The 21,194-nt window shown below is 38.4% G+C and overlaps 1 protein-coding gene across 1 annotated transcript in view; it reads left to right on the top strand.

Annotated features, from left to right (window-relative positions):
• The first annotated feature begins 1,082 nt into the window (after window positions 1-1,082).
• PGM2L1 (phosphoglucomutase 2 like 1) overlaps window positions 1,083-21,194 on the top strand; it is a 47,740-nt gene continuing 27,628 nt past the window's right edge. Inside the window, exons 1-2 of the mRNA XM_008707340.2 lie at window positions 1,083-1,516; window positions 19,879-20,046. Of these exons, the coding sequence (XP_008705562.2) occupies window positions 1,406-1,516; window positions 19,879-20,046 (279 nt within the window). The 5' untranslated portion in view covers window positions 1,083-1,405. The remainder of the gene's footprint in view (window positions 1,517-19,878; window positions 20,047-21,194) is intronic.

Raw genomic sequence — 21,194 nt, 5'->3', positions numbered from 1 at the left:
CCCCCCCCCCCCCCCCCCCCCCGCCCCGGCCTCAAGTTGTGTGACTTTGCAAGGTGAGCGTTCCAGAGGAGAGAGGCCAAAGTAAGAAGAAATTGAAGATTATTTCAATAATCTCTTCTCTTCCTCCGTATGCCTATTGCCACTGCTCTTTGTATCCCTCTTTTGACGCTTGTACATTGTTGGTTGTGTCACGGTTAAATGCTGACCCATCTTCCCTCCTTAACTTCCTTGTCTATTTTTGCTGTCATCTTGTTCTCTCTCCTCCTCCACTGCAGCAACAAAAAGAACTGCCAGCAGAGGAGATCTGAAACGAGGTTGGCACCCTGGTTCCATCACTTAGGAATTCCGCCTCTTTGAAAAAGTCACTTCACACTCTGAGGCGTTTTCCTCTTTTGTTTGTAAAACAGGGATAGATCACGCCCACCTACCTCACAAGATGGTTGAACGATAGAACGCGATTCGTAAACTGTAAAGCATTAAATGGATACCAGTGGTCCCCTTACTGCATCAGTCGTGGTTTAAATTAATTTAATTCCAGGGGCACATTGCGCAGCAAAGCGGGGACAGGGTGTGTCCGTAGGGATCAGCCTGGAGGCAGATCTTTTTCCTTTGAGGAAAGGGAGAGCGCGGAGCTGCTGGGTGTTGTAGTCTTTGCGGCAGTCTCCACAGAGCTCGGAGAAAGAAAAGAACTACAATTCCCATGAAGCCGTGCGGAAACAGTCCCTTGCACCTCCCGCCAAGCGCGTGCCCCGAGCTGAAACGGGAGGGAGAAGGGGGTCCTACGCGCGCGCCGGGGGTCCACAGAGCGATCGCTGAAGCAGGATGCTGGTGGTGGACGTGGCCGCTGATTGAGAAAAGGAGACGTGTGGAAGTGTGTGGGGACTGTAACAAGGATAAGACACATGGCAAGAGGCAAATTAAAAAACAACCCAACGCCTCACCGCCCTAGCGGATCCTAAAACGTACTACTGCGGAGGCACCGGGAGCGCGCTCTTCGGCTCGCGCCTCACGCCCCAGCGTCTTAAATCGGCAGGGGCGGGAACGGGCGGGGCCTGTGGCGCGGGGGGGGCGGGGCGTAGGGCGGCGGCGGCGGCGGCGGCGGCGGCGGCCGCAGCCACGACCCAGACATCTGGGACTGTTGTTGTTCTCCCGCGGTGGGACCGCCTCAGTCCGTTCACGCAGAAAGAGACCCGGAGCTGGTTTGGTGGGAGCAGGCGGCCGCATCCCCCCTCTCTCCAGCTTCCCAGAGCTGCAGAAGGAGCTGGCTCAGACACCCTGCGGTTAGTCGGTCTCCGGTGCCCTTCAGTGAGGAGGGGGCGTCAGAACCCTGGTGAGCGCATCTCAGGCCCCCCCAACCCAGTGTCTTCGCCGGCCCCCCAGGCCCTCACACCCCAGTTTGGCTGCCATGGCTGAAAATGCAGAGGGGGACCTGAACTCCAACCTGCTCCACGCCCCCTACCACACCGGGGATCCTCAGCTAGACACGGCCATCGGGCAGTGGCTCCGTTGGGATAAGGTGGGTACCTGGTCAGCCCAGCATCCGCCCTGTCCTCCCGCGCGCCCTCCCACACGCAGTCCTCCTTTTCCCGTCCCCACCCGGTGCTCGGCAGGCTGCAGAGGAGATGGCTCAAGCCACCGGGCGGGGACCAGAGGAGCCGGGCGTTGCCACCCACCTATGCCTGGGCTTCCTCCCCGGGACCGTCTGAGCCGGGCTGCTGGTAGTCTCTTCCTTTTGCAGTGCGCGGGATTGCAGCCTCCCTTTCTCACCACGGCCCCCCCGCCCGCCCTTGAAGTGCACCTCGTCTCTCTCTCTCTCTCTCTCTCTCTCTCTCTCTCTCTCTCAAGAAATAATAATTATTATTATTCTCATCATCGTAAGTTAAGCCCTTCATAGAGCTATTTCTTTTCTTCTCCCTTGACTTCCTTCTCTGCAAACCTGAAAGTGGTTTTTGGTACCCTTTTTAGATGTCTCTAACCGCTCTCCGCTTTACTTCTGGTCTGGTGTGTTTCCACCTTCCGTCGCTAGGTAGTCGCTGGTCTTTGATCACTGCCTGGTATTCTCTAGTATCACCTTTTGCTCTTGAGAAAGGTAAGACTTCTCTTACCTCTTTATTTCCCTCGCCGGGTGTTATTTTCTGAAAGTATCCTGTTCAAAGAATCATGTTTTCATGGTTTCATTTGATGTTCCCGATACGGAAGTGTTTTTGCTATACCCATTCCTTTTCCTCCTCTACTCCTGCCACCCCCTCCAAGTTGTTGGGGGTGATTTCATCATGTGCAAGCATACGGGATGGATCTGTGAAAGCCAGAATTAAAATGCAGCTCTCTCACTTGTAGAAGAGACCGCTGGTGGCTCCAACGGAGGAAGATAATCCAAGCTTTTGCTTTGTCAAGTGCTTTAAATGCATTTGTTGAAGTAGAGAAGGGAACGTATTTAAAATGGAATTACTAATAGTGAATTAAGGAATTAGTATGGCAGTATGTGAAATCATGTACAAAAGAATTGCCCAAAGGATTTGCTTTCTGAGAAAGTCTTATTTTCACTTTGCTCAGTCATTTAATGCATTTAGCAAAAAATATTTATTGAGCATTGGGTAATGTTTTCTGAGCCTGTTAGGAATGAATACTAGTGGTGAGGAAATAGAAGGGGTTCTGCCCTCAACAAGCCTTCATTTAGCAGGTAAGACCAACAAATAAGCAATTACAATAAGTTAGTTACTGTTACTTGGTCATATGCATCTTGGACATTCTGTTCTTCCTCTAGAGTCTAAACCAGTGCTTCTCAAACCTTCAAGTGCTTACAGATCACCTGAGGATCTAAAATGGAGGTTCACATTTAGTAGGCTTGGTAGGGTCTGAGATTATGCCTCAAGACTGAGCTCCCAAGTGATACCAATGCTGCTGGTCTGTGGACCACACTTGGAGTGGGAAGACTCGAGTGCTCTGATTCAAATATCAAATTAAAGAAAAACTCCCTTATTATAGGATTTGACCATATAGGTATATTTTTTAAGTCAAGTGTGCAGAATTTGTGATATCCCATTAATTACCATAAGGATGTGTAAAAAGCAAATAACTTTAAAACCATTTGCCAGAGGTCAGCTTAGTACAAGAGCTAAGGCTTAGCATACAATAAAAACAAATGTACTACAAATTGACTATATAAATGTCTTCAGCATGGAAACCTGACCAGATTACAAATGAATGATAACCTTATATGTTTAATATGGCTAATATTTTGTTTAAAGCCATCAGCTTTCATTGGTATTTTCCGGAAATGAATGTTGTTGGGCACTTATTTGTCCCTGAAGAGAAAGGAAGACTCATGAAATTTGAAAACACTGGTGGAATTCCAACACAATTTAATTTACTAGTAACTAAGTCAAAGCTTTTGTCAAAGCTTTTGATCCCAGCAATAGGAATTTGTTTTCATTGCCATGGATGAGATCTTTTGTTGTTTTTGGTGCTAGTTTTGACCATACTTTTCCTAATGAGTCCTTGATTAATTTTTTTTTTGTTGAATGAATTCATATTTACTAATTGTCTATGTTGTGCCTAGATATTGGGATATATGGAAATACAAAAAGACTATAAAATGCATATAAACATAAAAAGATAACACTAGGGCAGTATTGGTGGCAATTAAACGTTTTATAGGCAGTCCTTATAGGAATCCAAAAGTAAGGGTGACCCGTGGACTGGGATGATCAAGAAAAAGTTTATGAAAGGGGGTACATATAAAAAACCGAGGGGAGCCTTCACTGAAAATGGAAGAGAAATTCTTAAATTATATTTAAAGTGCCCTCTCTATGTAGGATACTAGCTAAAAACCTGTGGGAGATACAAAAATGAAATAGATAGGGATTGTATCTTCAGAGAACATAGAAGGGGAAATGAAACAAAAGCTCACAAAGGGAGCAAGTAATAAGTGCCCTTAACGGAGGAATAAATCTAAATAATTTAAATAATTATTTAATAAAAATAAGTAATTAATTGGCCCCTCCTAATGGGAAATGATCCCTTTAATTGGTAAACAAAGGTGTATTTACTGTAGATTGATAGTGTGGGTAACCTAAGCTCTCTCCCAGGGCACTGAAATTTATTTTTTTTATTTTTTATTTTTTTGAAAGATTTTATTTATTTATTTGACAGAGATAGAGACAGCCAGCGAGAGAGGGAACACAAGCAGGGGGAGTGGGAGAGGAAGAAGCAGGCTCATAGCGGAGGAGCCTGATATGGGGCTCGATCCCACAACGCTGGGATCACGCCCTGAGCCGAAGGCAGATGCTTAACCACTGTGCCACCCAGGCGCCCCCCAGGGCACTGAAATTTAGAGTGCAGAAATGTGAAATAATAGATCAAACTTACAACATTTATTACATTACATGCTGACAACAAGTATAGTCTTTTAGAAAGAAACTGATTTAATACCTGATTAATATCTATTTAGTGAAACAAAGGAACCTATCAAATGTGGCTGATTCTTAATGACTCTGCTTGTCTAGATCACCAAAATTGCTAGTTTTAGCCTTGCTAGGGTGGTGCACTTAGAAAAATCGTCATGAAAAAGTATTATTTGTGCTACACTTTCCGAATTAGTTAAAATTTAGACTTTTACATAGAGAGGAGCTCTTTGAAGCAGAGATAGAAACTTTGTGTACTTAGAACATTAGTTTCTGCTTCAGTTTTGGGTACAGAGAGAAAAATTATTGGAAAGGTATGTAGAGACCAGGTCATAGAAAATCTTCAGTATGTGTTTAGTGGCCTCGAATAAGGTGTATGTAAGTGTTAAAAAGAAAATAATGCAACAAAACAGGGTTTTTATTGGGGCAGTCTGGGGTACCCCACATAGTTTCTCTGAGGTGGCATTCTGTTGGTAAATTTACTATAGTTCCCTATCTGACCCTCAGTTTTTGTGCCTTCAGACATTGTTAGTCTGTCTTGTCTCAGGATGGGTTCACCCTACTCAAGAAACTGAAATTGATGTCTGAATTCAGAACATAATTTTATTAATTTATGGTACAGATATAAGTGGATTTGTCTCTAGTCAGGGTATTTTCTAGATGCACCATAAGGGAAGTCAAAGAATCAGAAGATTTTTAGTGATCATGAAATCAGATCACAGGGACTCAGATATATGCCTAACTGCTCAACAGCATTGGCCTGTAATAAGTGAATGCATCCATTTCTACGATGGGACTATCCTACCACTGGAACCCAAGTCCGAGGTTCAAGGTGTTCCCCCTCCCGGTAATGACTTTAAAGATGACTCTTGTAAAGTGCTCTTTCCCTTCTATGCTCAAGGGCTAAGTAAGGCTCCCACTTTCTTCCCTACTTCTTTCTTTCAACGTTTTCATACATTCTATCACATCATAGACCAGTCTTGACTGGCCTAGAAGCCAGATTCTCTTTAACACGATAACTATCACCTGTTCCTGATCTACTGGAAATTTTAACTTTTTGAAAGCAGGTATAACCAAGATACTGAGTACCGTTCAAGTTTGGGTGCGTGAATGTGTGGGTGGGGAGTGGGACAGGACACAGGGCAGCGCTGTTCAGCCAGTTGGAGCAGCAACAGCTGTATATTGACAAAATGTTCAGGCAGAGATTGGCCATGGCATTTTGAGAAATAGTAAGTAGAGCACTCTGGTCTCAAAATGTAGGTCTGTGATGAGAAAGGGTAGAATGTAAAGCTAAAGATGAGTTAGGTTAGGTTAGGGTTATGAAATGCCTGAAAATAGAAATAAAAGACTTTAATCTGAGCCAGTGATTTTCAGATATCTAGCAGTGAAACTTTTTCAAGCAAAATATAGCCCAGGAAACTAGTGGTGAACCAATTCCCTTTTAAATCATCATTGTGTGATGGAAAATATACCCAAGAAGCACCTCTACAAAGGTGGCCAAGTGTAATTTCATTGTGTAGAGACCTAAAGGAGTTGTGGTCGAGCCTAGACCAGAGCTCGTATCTGCCACGTAGTTCAATCCAATTTTTACAATACTAGTTTATATTACTTTTTTTGCTTCACATTTTTCTAATTAATTTGGTCTTTAATCAATGAAGAGTACAGAATACATATGGCTTTATTAATTTAGGGAAATATTAGTACTTACTAGTCGAATTTGTGTAATGTTTCGAACTTTGTAAAATGATTTAAATCTCATTTGATACTCACAGCAAGCCTGAATTGTAGGCAAGCTAGGTAGTAGTTATCCCCATTTTTACAAGTAAAGAAACTCAGTTTCAGAAAAGGTAAATGACTTACTCAGGGATGTATGACTTTTTTTTTTTAAGATTTTATTTATTTATTTGACAGAGACAGCCAGCGAGAGAGGGAACACAAGCAGGGGGAGTGGAAGAGGGAGAAGCAGGCCCCTAGCGGAGAAGCCTGATGTGGGGCTCGATCCCACAACGCCTGGATCACGCCCTGAGCCGAAGGCAGACGCTTAACGACTGCACCACGCAGGCGCCCCAGGGATGTATGACTTTTAAGCAGTAGAGTTGGGACTAGAACCAAGGTTACCTGACCTTTACTCTAGTTTTCTTATCACTGCACTATACTCTATAACCTGAATATTTGGTAAATGTTAGTGACATACACCAGGTTCAAGGACTTCATTAAAACCATTTTATTGGCTTTTGTAAAACCTGAGTAGGATGTAATTTCAGAATAAATGTCATGGAATTTTTTTAAAGAGCTGCATTTGCGGATCAACGGTTGCTGTGGTCTCCCTGGCAACAACATTCTCCCTCTGTCTGAGAAACTTAGTACATATAAATAAGGGTTTGAATTTATTTTACTTCTTAGAAATAAAATTCATTTTTTAAAATTTCCATACTTCTTACATTTCCCCCTCAGTTTCCACCATTTCATCTTCAGTGCATTTTTATTTATTTGAAAGAAATACATGCTTGTGATAAAAAAAAATACAAAAGGGAACATAATAGAAAACAACCTAACCACTTCTTCTCATGTTTGATTTGCTCCTTAGAAGCTATTTTTAGCTGTTCGTTTTTAGTTATTCTCATGGTTACCATCAAGAGACTAAATAATATGCTAGTACCAGTAGTCCTTGACTTATTTTATGTATTATTTGTCAAATACATGCTATAAAAACTCAGAGCTCGCTTACATGACTCTCTACGTCTCCTAAATTTCAATAGTTATGTTTTAGTTATTCTTTTAAAAGTTTAAATAATGTACGTAAGTGCTAACAAAATCTACAGAACAATAAGCCCAACTCACCAATCCAAAGCTCCCCATTACGCATTTTATTTAAGAGGACACTGGCACTGACATGGACAAACTACCCCAATGTAAAGAAATCCCAGACAACTATAGTGCCCTAGATTCACACTGGGCTTCAAGAAATGTATCTTGAAAAAGAATGCAACATGTATGCCATGAATAATAAAAAGCTGAAAGATGTTAATGATAGGATAAAGATGGTATGTCTTTCTGGCAACAACATTAAAAAAAGAAAAGCAGTTATCCACGGATGGTAGAGAAGGGAGGAAAAGAGGGAGGAAAGGAAGGAAGACCCGAGTAAGCAAGTTATGGTTTGAACATGAAGCATATGAAAACAGGGGATGATTTTGGACAACAAATTGATAGAGCTTAAGAAAAAATTCCTTTTGATCTCAATACCTTCAGGAGACATAGGTGGGCCTATACAGAAGCAAATTTTATCCAAACGCACTACAGGGATTCACAGTGAACAGTATTTAGATGATCTTTTAACCCTGTGTTAACATTAGGTTCAATTTCGTGGATCATCCTGAAGACAAAACCCAAGATTTAATTATTTTTTATTGTGGTGAAAAAACACATAACGTAAAATTATCATCTTAACCATTTTTAAGTGTACAGTTCAGTGTGTTAATTCTATTCACATTTGTTGTGAAATGGATCTCTAGAACTTTTTCATCTTGCAAGTCTGAAACCCACCCATTACGTAAGTCCGTTTTGCCCCTCCCCCTGGTCCCTGGTAACCACCATTCTACTCTTCCTATAAATTTGACTACTTTAGATACTTCATATAAAGAGAATCATACAGTGTTTGTCTTTTTGTGACTGGTTTATTTCATTTAGCATAATGTCTTTAAGGTTCATCATGTTGTAGCCTGTGACAGGATTTCCTTCTTTAAGGCTGAGTAATATGGTATACCATATTTCATTTATCCATTCATCCATCAGTGGACATTTGGGTTGTATCCTCCCCTTGGCTATTGTGAATAGTGCTACTGTGAACACAAATATGTAAATATCTCAAGACCCTGCTTTCAGTACTTTAGCTATATACCCAGAAGTGGGATTGCTTTGTTTGTGGGAACAAAATGTAGATATTATTGGCATAAATAGGGTTTTGGCTTTTCATGCTACTCTCTGTCTTTCAGAAATATGTTGAAATTTCATCTACTCTTCAGTACCCATTGACCCCTTCCCCAGTTCTTTTTGCATTGTGGGTTTAGTCCTTTTATACTTTTACTGTCATTTAAAAAATTCTCAGGAAGAAGGGGAGACAAGCGTCTAAGTCTTTCATCTTCAACTGAAACTCTCTGTTATTTTCGCAAATTAAAAATGTACTTAAAACTGGAAGCAACCAAATGTCCTTCAGTAGGTGAATGGGTAAAGAAACTTTGGTACTTCCAATCATGGAATACTACATCAAGAACTAAGGATGTGCTGTATGGTGACTAACATAACATAATAAAAAATTACTATTATAAAAAAAAGAAACTTTGGTACTTCCATGCAGTAGAATATTATTTATTGATTTTTTAAAAAATGAGTTATCAAGCCACAAAAAGAAGCAAGCCATCAAGCCACAAAAGCACAGTTAAAGAAACTAAATACTTACTACTTAATGAAAGAAGCCATTCTGAAGAAGCTACATACTGTATGACTGCCAACTATATGTCATTCTGAAAAAGGTAAAGCTATAGAGAAAATAAAAAAAAATTACCAGGGGAAAGGAGGGAGTAGATGGCGCACAAGGGATTTTTAGAGCAGTAAAGCTATTCTTGTATGGTCCTATAATGCATAATACATTCTGTATTTGTCAAAACCCATATGTAAACTATAGACTCTAGTTCATAGTATTGGATCAGTATTGGATCAATTACAACAAATGTACCACAATAATGCAAGATGTTCACAACAGGGGAAACTTAAGGGAACTCCCTGTACTATCTGCTCAATTTTCTGTAAACCTAAAACTGTTCTAAAACGTAAAGTCTAGGGTGCCTGGCTGGCTCAGTCAGTAGCATATGACTCTTGATCTTGGGGTCATGAGTTTCAGCCCCAAATTGAGGGCTAGAGCTTATTTAATAAATAAATGTTTTAAAAAAGTGAAGTCTATGAATTTAAAAAATATGTATGTACTTCAAAGGGAAAGGATTCATATTCGAAAGCACATCCTTCTTTCCCACCTGAAATTTTCAAAATAGGTAGACTGGCTTCTTCTGCTTTTTATTTGGGGGTCCTCTTTGCCCTATCTTTTCTTTCATAAAGGATTTTTGTTTAGTTCCTTCAGAAACCTATGTGGATATATCTTTTTTTTAATAAATTTTATTTTATTTTATTTTTATAAAGATTTTATTTATTCGACAGAGATAGAGACAACCAGCGAGAGAGGGAACACAAGCAGGGGGAGTGGGAGAGGAAGAAGCAGGCTCATAGCGGAGGAGCCTGATGTGGGGCTCGATCCCATAACGCCGGGATCACGCCCTGAGCCCAAGGCAGATGCTTAACCGCTGTGCCACCCAGGCGCCCCCTATGTGGATATATCTTTGATCTAGAATTATTTTCCCCTCTCTCTTTCCTCCTATTTGAAAAATCTGAGAGACCCTGGAGAACCTAATGAAAAGCAATTTGTCTCATTTTGTTCTTTCAGATTTTGCTTGTAAGATACATTGAACTAACCAAAGAATTTAAGTATTATATTCCACCATTTCAGATTTTCACAGTTCCTCCCTGGATTATCTAAATTAGATTTCTTTCATCCTCTTGGAGAGACGCATGATTTGCTTGTTTAATTGTTTTTACATATTTCATGTGTCTGTTTATTTTTTATAAAAGTATTTTTCCCAGGGGCGCCTGGGTGGCACAGCGGTTAAGCGTCTGCCTTCCGCTCAGGGCGTGATCCCGGCGTTATGGGATCGAGCCCCACATCAGGCTCCTCCGCTATGAGCCTGCTTCTTCCTCTCCCGCTCCCCCTGCTTGTGTTCCCTCTCTCACTGGCTGTCTCTATCTCTGTCAAATAAATAAATAAATAAATAAAATCTTTAAAAAAAATATTTTCCCCAAAATAAGAGGTTGAGTGCAGATTTTACTAAAATAGTTTTTCATTAGTCAATTTCTCTCCACTGTCAGTTAGTAGTAAGGCTGCTGCCCTCTGGTGTTGGGAGTTAATGGAGAAAATATTTCTCTGGTAGAAAAAAATATAGACAGGTGGGTACTATATCTAATCCTGCATGTGATGCTTTACACCAGATAATTTAGTGAGCACTGGATCTTACCAAACAAAATTACGACTTGGTCATATCAAATGCCCAAAAGAATATGAAAATTATAATGTAAATGAAAAATCCTGTGCTTCTCAGGTACATAGGCCTTTTAGCTTTCAGCTAACCAGAAGATCTCTTTAATGTAAATAGTGGTTTTATTTTGTAGTTTCTGCTTCACATTTTTCTCATGTCACTTTTCCTCTGAAATGTTTCATTATTTATGCAGGTAAAATTTTGAAAAAACCTAAATGCCCACCAAAGGGGAAAGGATAAACAAATTGGAACACTGCAACAGTTGAATACACTAGATCAGGGATGAATGGATAAAGAAGTTATGGTATATATACACCATGGAATATTATTCAACCATAAAAAAATGAGAGAACACTACCATTTGTGACAACATAGATGGACCTCAAAGGCATTATGCTAAGGGGGAATAAGACGGACAAGAAAAAGGCAGTATGATCTTACTTACATGTGGAATCTAAAAAAAACCCAAAAGACCAAAAAACACACCAAACTCATAGAGAGGTCAGATTTGTGGTTACCAGATGGGGGGGTTTGTGTGCAGAATTAGAGGAAGGTGGTCAAAGAGTACAAACATCTGGTTATAAGATAAGTAAGTACTAGGGATATAATGGACAATATAATTATAGTTTACACTGCTGTATGATATAATGGAAAGTTGTTAAGAAAGTAGATTCTAGGGGCGCCTGGCTGGCTCAGTTGGTTGAGAGTACGACTCTTGGTTTTGGCTCAGGTCATGGTCTCAGGGTCGTGATATCGAGCCCCACGTTGGGCTCCGTGCTCAGTGGAGAATCTGCTTAGATTCTTTTCCACCCCCTCTCCCTCTCCTTTTGCCCCTCCCCCTACTCTCTCTAAAATAAATAAATAAATCTTTAAAAAAAAAAAAAAAAGAAAGTAGATTCTAAGAGTTTTCATCAAAAAGATTTTTTTTTCCTTTTCTTGTGCCTATATAAGATGATGGATGTTAACTAAACCTATTGTGCTAATCATTTCACAATACCTTGAATAGCATAAAGGTTGGGGTGCCAACACCCCAAACAGTCAAAAATCTGCATGTAACTTTTGACTCCCAAAAAACTTAATAATAGTCTGCTTTTGATCAGAGGCCTTACTGATAACATAAACAGTTGATTAACACATATTTTGTATATGTATTATAAAATGTATTCTTACAGTTAAGTAAGCTAGACAAAAAATGTTATTAAGAAAATCATAAAGAAGAGAAAATACATTCACAATTCTGTACTGACTTTAATGAAAAAAATCTGCATATAAGTCGATCTGCTCAGTTCAAACCTCTGTTGTTCAAGGGTCAATTGTATATATAAATTAAACCATCATGCTGTATACCTTAAACTTACACAGTGATGTCAATTGTTTCTCAGTAAAACAGGAACAAAAGCAAAACAAAAATAGATCTATATGTATTGAAAGGATCTCCAAGATATATTAAGTGAAAATAGCAAGTTATAGAACATTGTGTGCAATTTGATACCATAGATATAAAAAGAGAGAAAGCAAAACTACCTATCTATACATATGGAGATGCCAGTAAAGGTCTGGAAGGATACATCACAACAGTACTAGCTCACCCCACAGGAGGGGCCTGGGACTGAGGGTAATAGTCAAAAACGTCTTTAGCTTTCTGTATTATTAGTATTTTTTTAAACTAGGAAAACGTATTGACATAGTTCAAAATTAATAATATTTAAAATACAAATAAAGAGGGGCACTGGGGTGCTCAGTAGGTTAGGAGTCTGACTCTTCATCTCAGCTCAAGTCTTGATCTCAGGGTTGTGAGTTTAAGCCCTGCATTGGGCTCCATGCTGGGTGTGGAGCCTACTTAAAAAAATAAAATAGAATAAGATACAAATAAAGAACAATTAACGCTGCTTTTTAAGAGCCATGGAAATTCAAAGTTAGGAAGACTACATAAGAAGTTGAATTTGAGCTGGACCTTGAAGGATAATAGGATAGAAATAGATGATGAGTATGGGGACAGAAAATTTAAGGTGGAAGAAATAGAGGAGTAAAATGGAAAACGAAACTGATCAGGGAAATGAAACTGAATGGGCAGCATACAAGAATAATGAAGATTTTCTTTTAGTTTAAGCATAGCGTTTGTGTTGGACTGCTGTGGCAGTGATAATTATGTAAAGGAGGGGCACCTGGGTGGCGTCTGCCTTTGGCTGAGGTCATGATCCCAGGGTGATCCCTGGGTGGGACTCCCTGCTCAGCGGGGAGTCTGCGTCTCCCTCTCCCAATGATCCTCCCCGGGCTCCTGCCCTCACTCTCGCACTCTCTCTCTCAAGTGAATTAAAAAAAACAGAGAGAGAGAGAGAGACTACGTAAAGGAAAAAGGAAATCTCTTGTTTATTGTGTGATCATGTGCCAGATGTGTTAATAGATGCTTTCATGTAAAAAAAAAACAAAAAAACTTTTAATCCTTCCAGGATTGTTTGAGCTAGTTATTCTCATTTTTTAACCCTATATACAAAATTGAGCTCAGAGAAATGGGAGTATTTGAATCTAAAAAGATTTTGATCTCTGGCCTTTGGGATCTGATTCCCACCCTTCCTGACCTTTGTATTTGTTGTAACCGGAATTGGACTCTATTGTTAGTTCTTGGCTGATGAGTCTAGCAGTAATTCGGATGAGATGGTTTGGAGATGTGATGGAGGGTAGCCTGGAGACTCTTCTAGAATTATGGATAACAAAGTTTCACATTAGGATCATTACAGTGCCTTCCAACAGAATTGAAGAAGTAATGAGCCTTTCTAACAAATTGACCTCTCCTTTTTAAAAACACAGAGAATGATAAGCATCTCCTATTTTGTCATAATGTTTTGCTAAATTTGAATCAGGTCTCCTTTTTAAAGAAATAAATTACATGTTCAGTTTAAATTCCCGTATCCACTTTACTGATCCCATTCTCCTCCCTTCTACCTTTCCCCAAAGTAATGAAGGTGTACCTAAGAATACTAGAATTTTGTCTAAATTTCCTGTTTGTTTGAAAAATAGCTTTGTTTTTCATTTAATCAAAGTAAAGATAACCCTGGAAGCTAAACAGCTCCTTTAAAAGAAAAAAAATCACTTAGTCAAAACTATTTCAATGCCTGAAAACACTCAAAATTAAAGATTTATGTTTTTTGTAATATACAAATACTTATATATTTATATTTAAATATAACTTTTGAAAATGTGGATACTGTTAACCTCTCCCTAAATAGTACCAGAAGCCATAGTTCCTTGACAAAATGCAAGTCAACAATAAAATAACATCAAATACAGCCCAAGATGTTCGTTAAGTAGAAATGTCATATTTTATAAGGGTAGTAAGTTTCATACTAGAAACTTAGATTCATACTTAGAATTAATTATTTAAATGCTCTCTCTCCCAAACATCGAGGAACTTTTACATAATTATCGGGAAAAACTTGACAGTAAGAGAGTTGATATTCTGTAGTACAACTCATACCATGAATTTATTTTTGTAATTTGCATATCTTTTTAAAAAAAAAAAAGCCCGCTTCTTAAAGAGAATTCAAGTATCTTTCAAGTATTGTATTTTTCACAATAAATTATATTTTTCAAATGTGTCATCTATAGAATTATCAAATCACTGTTTCATACTTAATATAACGTTGTATGTCAATTATACTTCTGTATGAAAAAAAAATTTAAAGATGGAGAAATACAATTTAGAATTACACAAAGACCCTTAAATGGGAAAAACTATTGGTTAGCAAGAGTGTATTTTGGACTCAGTAAGGAAGCATCTGGTTGGGAAAACATGTTCTACTCCAGGTCCCTAGATGTGGAGCTTCAAGCTGGCTGACCCTCAGAAGTAAATGTCACTTGGGTTTACCCTTCCGATTTTCAGACTGCAGTTTCCTATTTTAACTTCTGTTTAGAAATAAACTTAAATATTTTTTCTCTGTAGTTACATAAAACTGGTATTTATTGTTTAGACACCAGCCTCTGCCAGTAACATTTTAAAATGGTATGTGTAGCTTTGCAATTTTTGATATATTTGAGCCACTAAAAAGTCAATTTTGTATGTTGCCTCGTTTTTAGATATATAACAATATTAGGATTTGGGCTGTGAATATATATTATGTTCTTTCAGATCTATTCTAATCTTCTTTTTTTTTTTTTTAAAGATTTTATTTATTTATTCGACAGAGATATAGACAGCCAGCGAGAGAGGGAACACAAGCAGGGGGAGTGGGAGAGGAAGAAGCAGGCTCCTAGCGGAGGAGCCTGATGTGGGGCTCGATCCCATAATGCCGGGATCACGCCCTGAGCCGAAGGCAGACGCCCAACCGCTGTGCCACCCAGGCGCCCCTAGATCTGTTCTAATCTTCTAAACAATGAAGGTCACATTTTAAATTGTTTTTATGCTGTTAGGTTTAGTACTAGAAGATTAATAGAGTAGATCCAAGTTGTATAAAACTTATACAAAGGTTTATAAATGAAGTAGGAAAGGAGATTTATAGGTGAATTCCTCATTGACAAACTTGATTTGTTTTATATAACGATGATTAATTACTTTTACATACTTTTATATACATTTACATTTATTACACGTAAACAATACAGAAACCCCCTGATTATGAACAGAATTGGTTCAGAAAAGCTTGGGCGAGTCCAAAATAATCCTTCATAAGTGAGTACTAATACTTTCATTTCATGGCAGGCAGAGTTGGAGTGACTTTGGTCTGGTATATAGTTTTATTCATATCTCTAAGAGTTTGTAAGTGCTGCATTTTTTTTTTTTTTTTGGTAAATTAGTTTTTCATGTTTTCTTTGAATTCGGGCCTTATGGACCTACACCATGGAAAAAACAGAACTCCACAGAGTATTATGTAAGAAGACACCTTCTTTTCTTCATTTCAGCCATATAAAGTTGCAGCAATCCATAGGATTAGAACCTAAACGAAAATTTTGGGTAAACAGGTAAAATTTGAAAATAATGCACAGCTTTAATTCTGTACTCTGTAGCTTACTGATTTCCTACTAAACAATCAGCTTTATTCCTGATGAAATATAGAAAATGCTAGCAGTCACTAAAATGTTTCTGGATTTTCTGCAGGATTACTTTTTTGGGGTACTAAAATTATTAGGATTCTAGAATACACTAGTTCCGAGAAAATTTAGTTCTGATTGAATGTATTTACTTTCTTTTTTTTTTTTTTAAGATGTTATTTATTTATTTGACAGAGATAGAGACAGCCAGCGAGAGAGGGAACACAAGCAGGGGGGGTGGGAGAGGAAGAAGCAGGCTCATAGTGGAGGAGCCTGATGTGGGGCTCGATCCCATAACGCCGGGATCACGCCCTGAGCCCAAGGCAGACGCTTAACCGCTGTGCCACCCAGGCTCCCCTGAATGTATTTACTTTCTAAATAATTTTTATTTTATATAGTAGATCAGTAAGTGCATTACCAAAAAGTATGTAAATCATACAACTTCTCCACAGACTTATAGTTTCATTTTAGAGGGGCTTTCTTTAGAGTTGCCACCAGTCGAAGCATTTTTTTTCTGTTTTGGCTGGTTAGGCAGCTCCTACCCTCAAGTAATGAGCGCACTGGAAATAAGAGAGCACATTTATTAAGCAAACAATAATTTGTATTTGAGAAAGATCCAGTATACGTTTTAGTAATAGCCCTCTGTGGCTGCTGTTCTAAAAAGAACAATTTGTGAGGTAAAAAGTATTCATGTAGACACACAAATAGTAGTTTTTCTCAGCTATCATAGATACTTATCTAGTTTTTGCCGTAAGATCAGTAATAACATCCATAAAATATCCACTACCAAGGATGTACAATAAAAATAAGTCACTTTTCTAGCTCAGACCTCACTCTTGGTTTCCCCATCAGAGATAATGACTATTTTTAGTCTCTTATATTTGCATGGAGTATTTCTGGAATGATACATAAGTGTACACATACCTCTTTTTATGCAAATTAAAACACTTTATATACACTTCTTTTCATTTGATACATCTGAGTTCTATGTAGAAATAGTATTTATTTATTTATTTATTTTTAAAGATTTTATTTACTCATTCGACAGAGAGAGAGACAGCCAGCGAGAGAGGGAACACAAGCAGGGGGAGTGGGAGAGGAAGAAGCAGGTTCCCAGCGGAAGAACCTGACGTGGGGCTCAATCCCAGAACGCTGGGATCACACCCTGAGCCAAGCCACCCAGGTGCCCCTAGAAATAGTAATTAAAAAATAATTTGTACTTCTTTAGAATCTTCATATATGATAGCTTATAAAAATAGTCATTTGAAGATTTTAACAACAAAATCCAAATTCAATTTCATCTGAATGGAAAATACAGGATAATCATGGCTACATAGATAGCCCTTTAGGTATATTTTAAAACATCTAATTTAATGTCTACTTATGAAATAGTGGAGAAATCTAAGTTTAAAGTAGATTTCATATGCTTGTCAATATAATCGCTTAGCACTGTTTACCATAAAAATATACTTATGTCTAATGCATCATGATTTTTAATCCATTTTTATTTTTCTCTAATTTACAGGGTTTTTCAGAACCAGGAATTAGGTTAGGACTGGTTGTGATGTTTGTAACAGAGAATAGAATTTTTAGGCCCTACTCTAGTAGCTGTGCAGTTAAACATTAGGAAGTACTCAGTAACGTGATAGTTTTCGTGTCTGGTAGATCATTTTTATGTAACTGTAATTTAAAAGAATGATGTTTTACTTTATAGTTGGAGTTTATTATAATTAGAAGCATTATTAGCCTGTCCTACATAATTATTTTGTTGTTTGTAGTGAGGTGGTATAGGATTTAGAGCCAGACCAACCTGGATTCAGATCCTGTCTAGACCTCTAATATTAGCTCCGTGTTACTAGGCTCCCTCTCTAAATATTAAGTTCTTTATCAATACAATGGTAATAATACTACTACCAGTAAAATGCTGTAATCAACATTCTTATATGCATAAATCTTTTTGTTTGGGTGAGGATATTGCTGTGGACAGAGAAATTTATGGGCCAAAAGGTATATGCAGTTTAAATTTTTATAGTGGCTGCAGACTCTTAAAGGACTATCCCAATTTTTTTTTTTTGTTTTAAAGATTTTATTTATTTATTCGACAGAGATAGAGACAGCCAGCGAGAGAGGGAACACAAGCAGGGGGAGTGGGAGAGGAAGAAGCAGGCTCCTAGCAGAAGAGCCTGATGTGGGGCTCGATCCCATAACGCCGGGATCACGCCCCGAGCCGAAGGCAGATGCTTAACCGCTGTGCCACCCAGGCGCCCCTCCCAATTTTTTAAATAAAATTTATTTATTTAATTTTAGTGATCTCTGTATCCAATGTGGGGCTCAAACTTATGACCCTGAGATCAAGAGTTGTATGCTCTTCCAACTAAGCCAGCCAGGTGCCCAGGACTATCCCCATTTCAGTGTTACTAACTATATGATGCTGCCGTGTACCCTCTACAGAATGGAGGGTTTTTTTGGTCTTCAATTTTTACCATTCTTATACTTGTTTTTAAATGTTTGCCCTCTTCAAGTCTCTTTGACCTCTATATCAAATCTGGTGGTATCTTAGACGTTGGAATAATATATAGTAGCCCAGCTAATCTTATTGCTTAGAGTCTTCTCTTAATAGCTATTCGTATTTTGGGACACCTGGGTGGTTCAGTTGGTTAAGCGTCTGCCTTTGGCTCAGGTCAGGATCTCAGCGTCCTGGAATGGAGCCCTGCGTGGGGCTCCCTGCTCAGGAGGGAGTCTGCTTCTTCCTCTCCTTCTGCCCCTCGCCTGCTTGTGCGCCTTGCGCGTTCTCTCTCTCTCTCAAATAAATACATAAAATCCTTTAAAAATATAGCTATTCATATTTTTATGTAGCCTGTGTGTTTGCTAGTGTGTGCCATTTATAAAAGGGTTATTCCTTGAGTCAAGGTTTTATATGTATATCATATTTTCTTTTATTTTTTTTTTAACAGTCTATCCATTTTTAGCAGATTACAAGTCCAGTTAATCAGAATTTCCACGGCTTCTCATTAGTTTGTGGCATGTGCTCTGGTTACTTTAATTCCACTATAACCAGATGTTTAAATATATATTAATATGTTTGTATTTCTTTGCAAGTACAAATATACTCTAATATTTAGCACCTTGTAGGTGCCTTGGTTTATCGTTCTGAATATTCATTATCGTTGTATAGGCTATGGATGTAGATCTAAGCCGTTAGTGTGGACTAAATCCATACTATATATAGTATGGAAGGGAGAAGTTGTAGTTCCCTTTATTTTCGTTAATATTTGACTCTTACTCTTAAAAAGAAAATACTGGAAATTTCCATTCATATTTTATTCTAAGTTTAATTGCATTTCTATTTGAAGTTTGTTAATTATTTGTGAAGTGCTGTTTCAGTCAGGGGCATCCTTGAGCTTTATGAAAATAAGGTAAAAGGTGTGATCATGAAACAAAGAATCCTGAAATACAGATGTTGGCGTTTCCTGCTTGCCAAGCCAAGTTTGGACTGAATTTTCATTCTCATTCTTAGCTAAGTCCACATTTAATATCTAAGACCATTTTATGGTCACCTTTACTGTAGATACAGTAGTGTAGATACACAGTGTAGATACTGTGACTTTAAAGAGCAGGAAGGCTTATCTGGTTACTTTGAATCGCAGAGCTTTAGGAAGTAGTCAGTAGGCATGTGTTGATGGCTTTTACCCGATAGCTTCCATATTTCTTTTAAAACTTAATATAAACTCTAATTTAATTAATGTTATTTTTATGACTAAGAAGCTTACTTTAGATCCATAGCTCTTTAAGTTTATCAGTGTGTTAAAAAAAATTCTTGAATTTTTTACAAAAATTGCTACAAAAAATGCCATGACAATTAGAGATACGTAAATCTCCTCCAGTAAGGGCCTGGCTCCTTGGGGGACTCAGTAAATGGCCGGTATTGTTTTTTTTTTTTTTTTTTAATTTATTTTTTTTAAGATTTTATTTATTTATTCGACAGAGAGAGACAGCCAGTGAGAGAGGGAACACAAGCAGGGGGAGTGGGAGAGGAAGAAGCAGGCTAATAGCGGAAGAGCCTGATGTGGGGCTCGATCCCGTCACGCCGGGATCACGCCCTGAGCCGAAGGCAGACGATTAACCACTGTGCCACCCAGGCGCCCCCCGGTATTGTTTTATTATACATACAAATATTGATCAGTAGCGCTGTGGAATTTATAGTGTGCCTGGAACCTTGTGATATATGCATAATACTTACCGGTTCCTCAGAAGGGCTTCATATTAGGACCCTGCTTGTGATGCTGATTAAGTCTTCATACTTTTTTTTATAGAATCCCAAAACAAAAGAGCAGATTGAAAATCTCTTACGGAATGGAATGAACAAGGAGCTGCGAGATCGTCTTTGTTGTCGAATGACTTTCGGGACTGCAGGACTTCGTTCTGCTATGGGGGCAGGATTTTGCTATATTAATGACCTTACAGTAATTCAGTCAACACAGGTAAGTATTACAAAGTACAATATGTATACACTATTTTTTGGCTTTCCAAATTAGGTTGTGCCTTTCTAAAAAAAATAAATAAATAAATAAAAACAAAGTTTATATCTAGGAAGGTACTTTCTTGTAAGTAAAAAAAGTGTGGAATAAATGCTGACCTTTGGTCTGGCACAAGATTTATTTTAGAAGTCATTTGTGTATCTTCAAAGTTATAGACTAACTTTCTGATTAAGAATTCTTTTGGTGACCATTGTCAAACTCTTGACAATGTTACTTTGCATTTGAAATCAGGAAATGGATATTGACATTTCCAGTTAATACAAAGAAACAAACTTAGATGAAAGAGAATTACTCATTTTGGCATATGGCCATTGATAAAGGTTAACCAGAGTATTTGGAAAATGTAGTTGAAAATATTTCCCTTTAATGTGGTTTTCCATATCCATGAGAGTTCTTTAAGACAGTGTCCATATTCATGAGAGTTCTTTTTTTTTTAATTTAAATTCAATTAGTCAACATATAGTACATCCTTAGTTTCAGATGTAGAGTTCAGTAATTGATCAGTTGTGTATAACACCCAGTGCTCATCACATCAAGTGTCCTCTTTAATGCCCATCACCCAGTAACCCCATCCCCCTACCAACCGGCCCTCCAGCAACCCTCGGTTTGTTTCCTATAGTCCATGAGAGTGCTTTAAGACAGTGTATGATATGATACAATTTATTTCTCCCCATTTTTATGCAACTTAGAAACAAATTACTTCTTTTTCCAGTGAATCATTCCCACTGCTTCAAGGAACTATAGTTTTGAGGCTAAAACACATTTAGCATATACTAAAAATAGTTCTGGACTAGAGAATTGCTCAGTAGATATAAATATGTAATTCTAATCAATACTGCTGAACAGTAAATCATTCTTAGCCTTGTTCTAAGGGAATTCTCTAAAGGCAAAGGCTAATGCAGGGCATGGGAAAGAAGACATGAAAAGATGGCTAAATAGGTAGGATACCTGCCACGCCCCCCACCCTTGTCCCCTTTCTTTTCCTCATCCAGAGATGCATCAGCTCACTCTTTAAATAAGTTCATTTCGTCATAAGCTTTCACTTTAAAGGAAGATTCCTTGACTTTACCAAAAGGGTTGGAGGAGGTTTG

This window comes from Ursus maritimus, unplaced genomic scaffold (genome assembly GCF_017311325.1).
Source record: "Ursus maritimus isolate PB19 unplaced genomic scaffold, ASM1731132v1 scaffold_16, whole genome shotgun sequence".
In the NCBI taxonomy this organism is placed as follows: Eukaryota; Metazoa; Chordata; class Mammalia; order Carnivora; family Ursidae; genus Ursus; species Ursus maritimus.
This window is presented reverse-complemented; position numbering and strand designations above follow the sequence as displayed.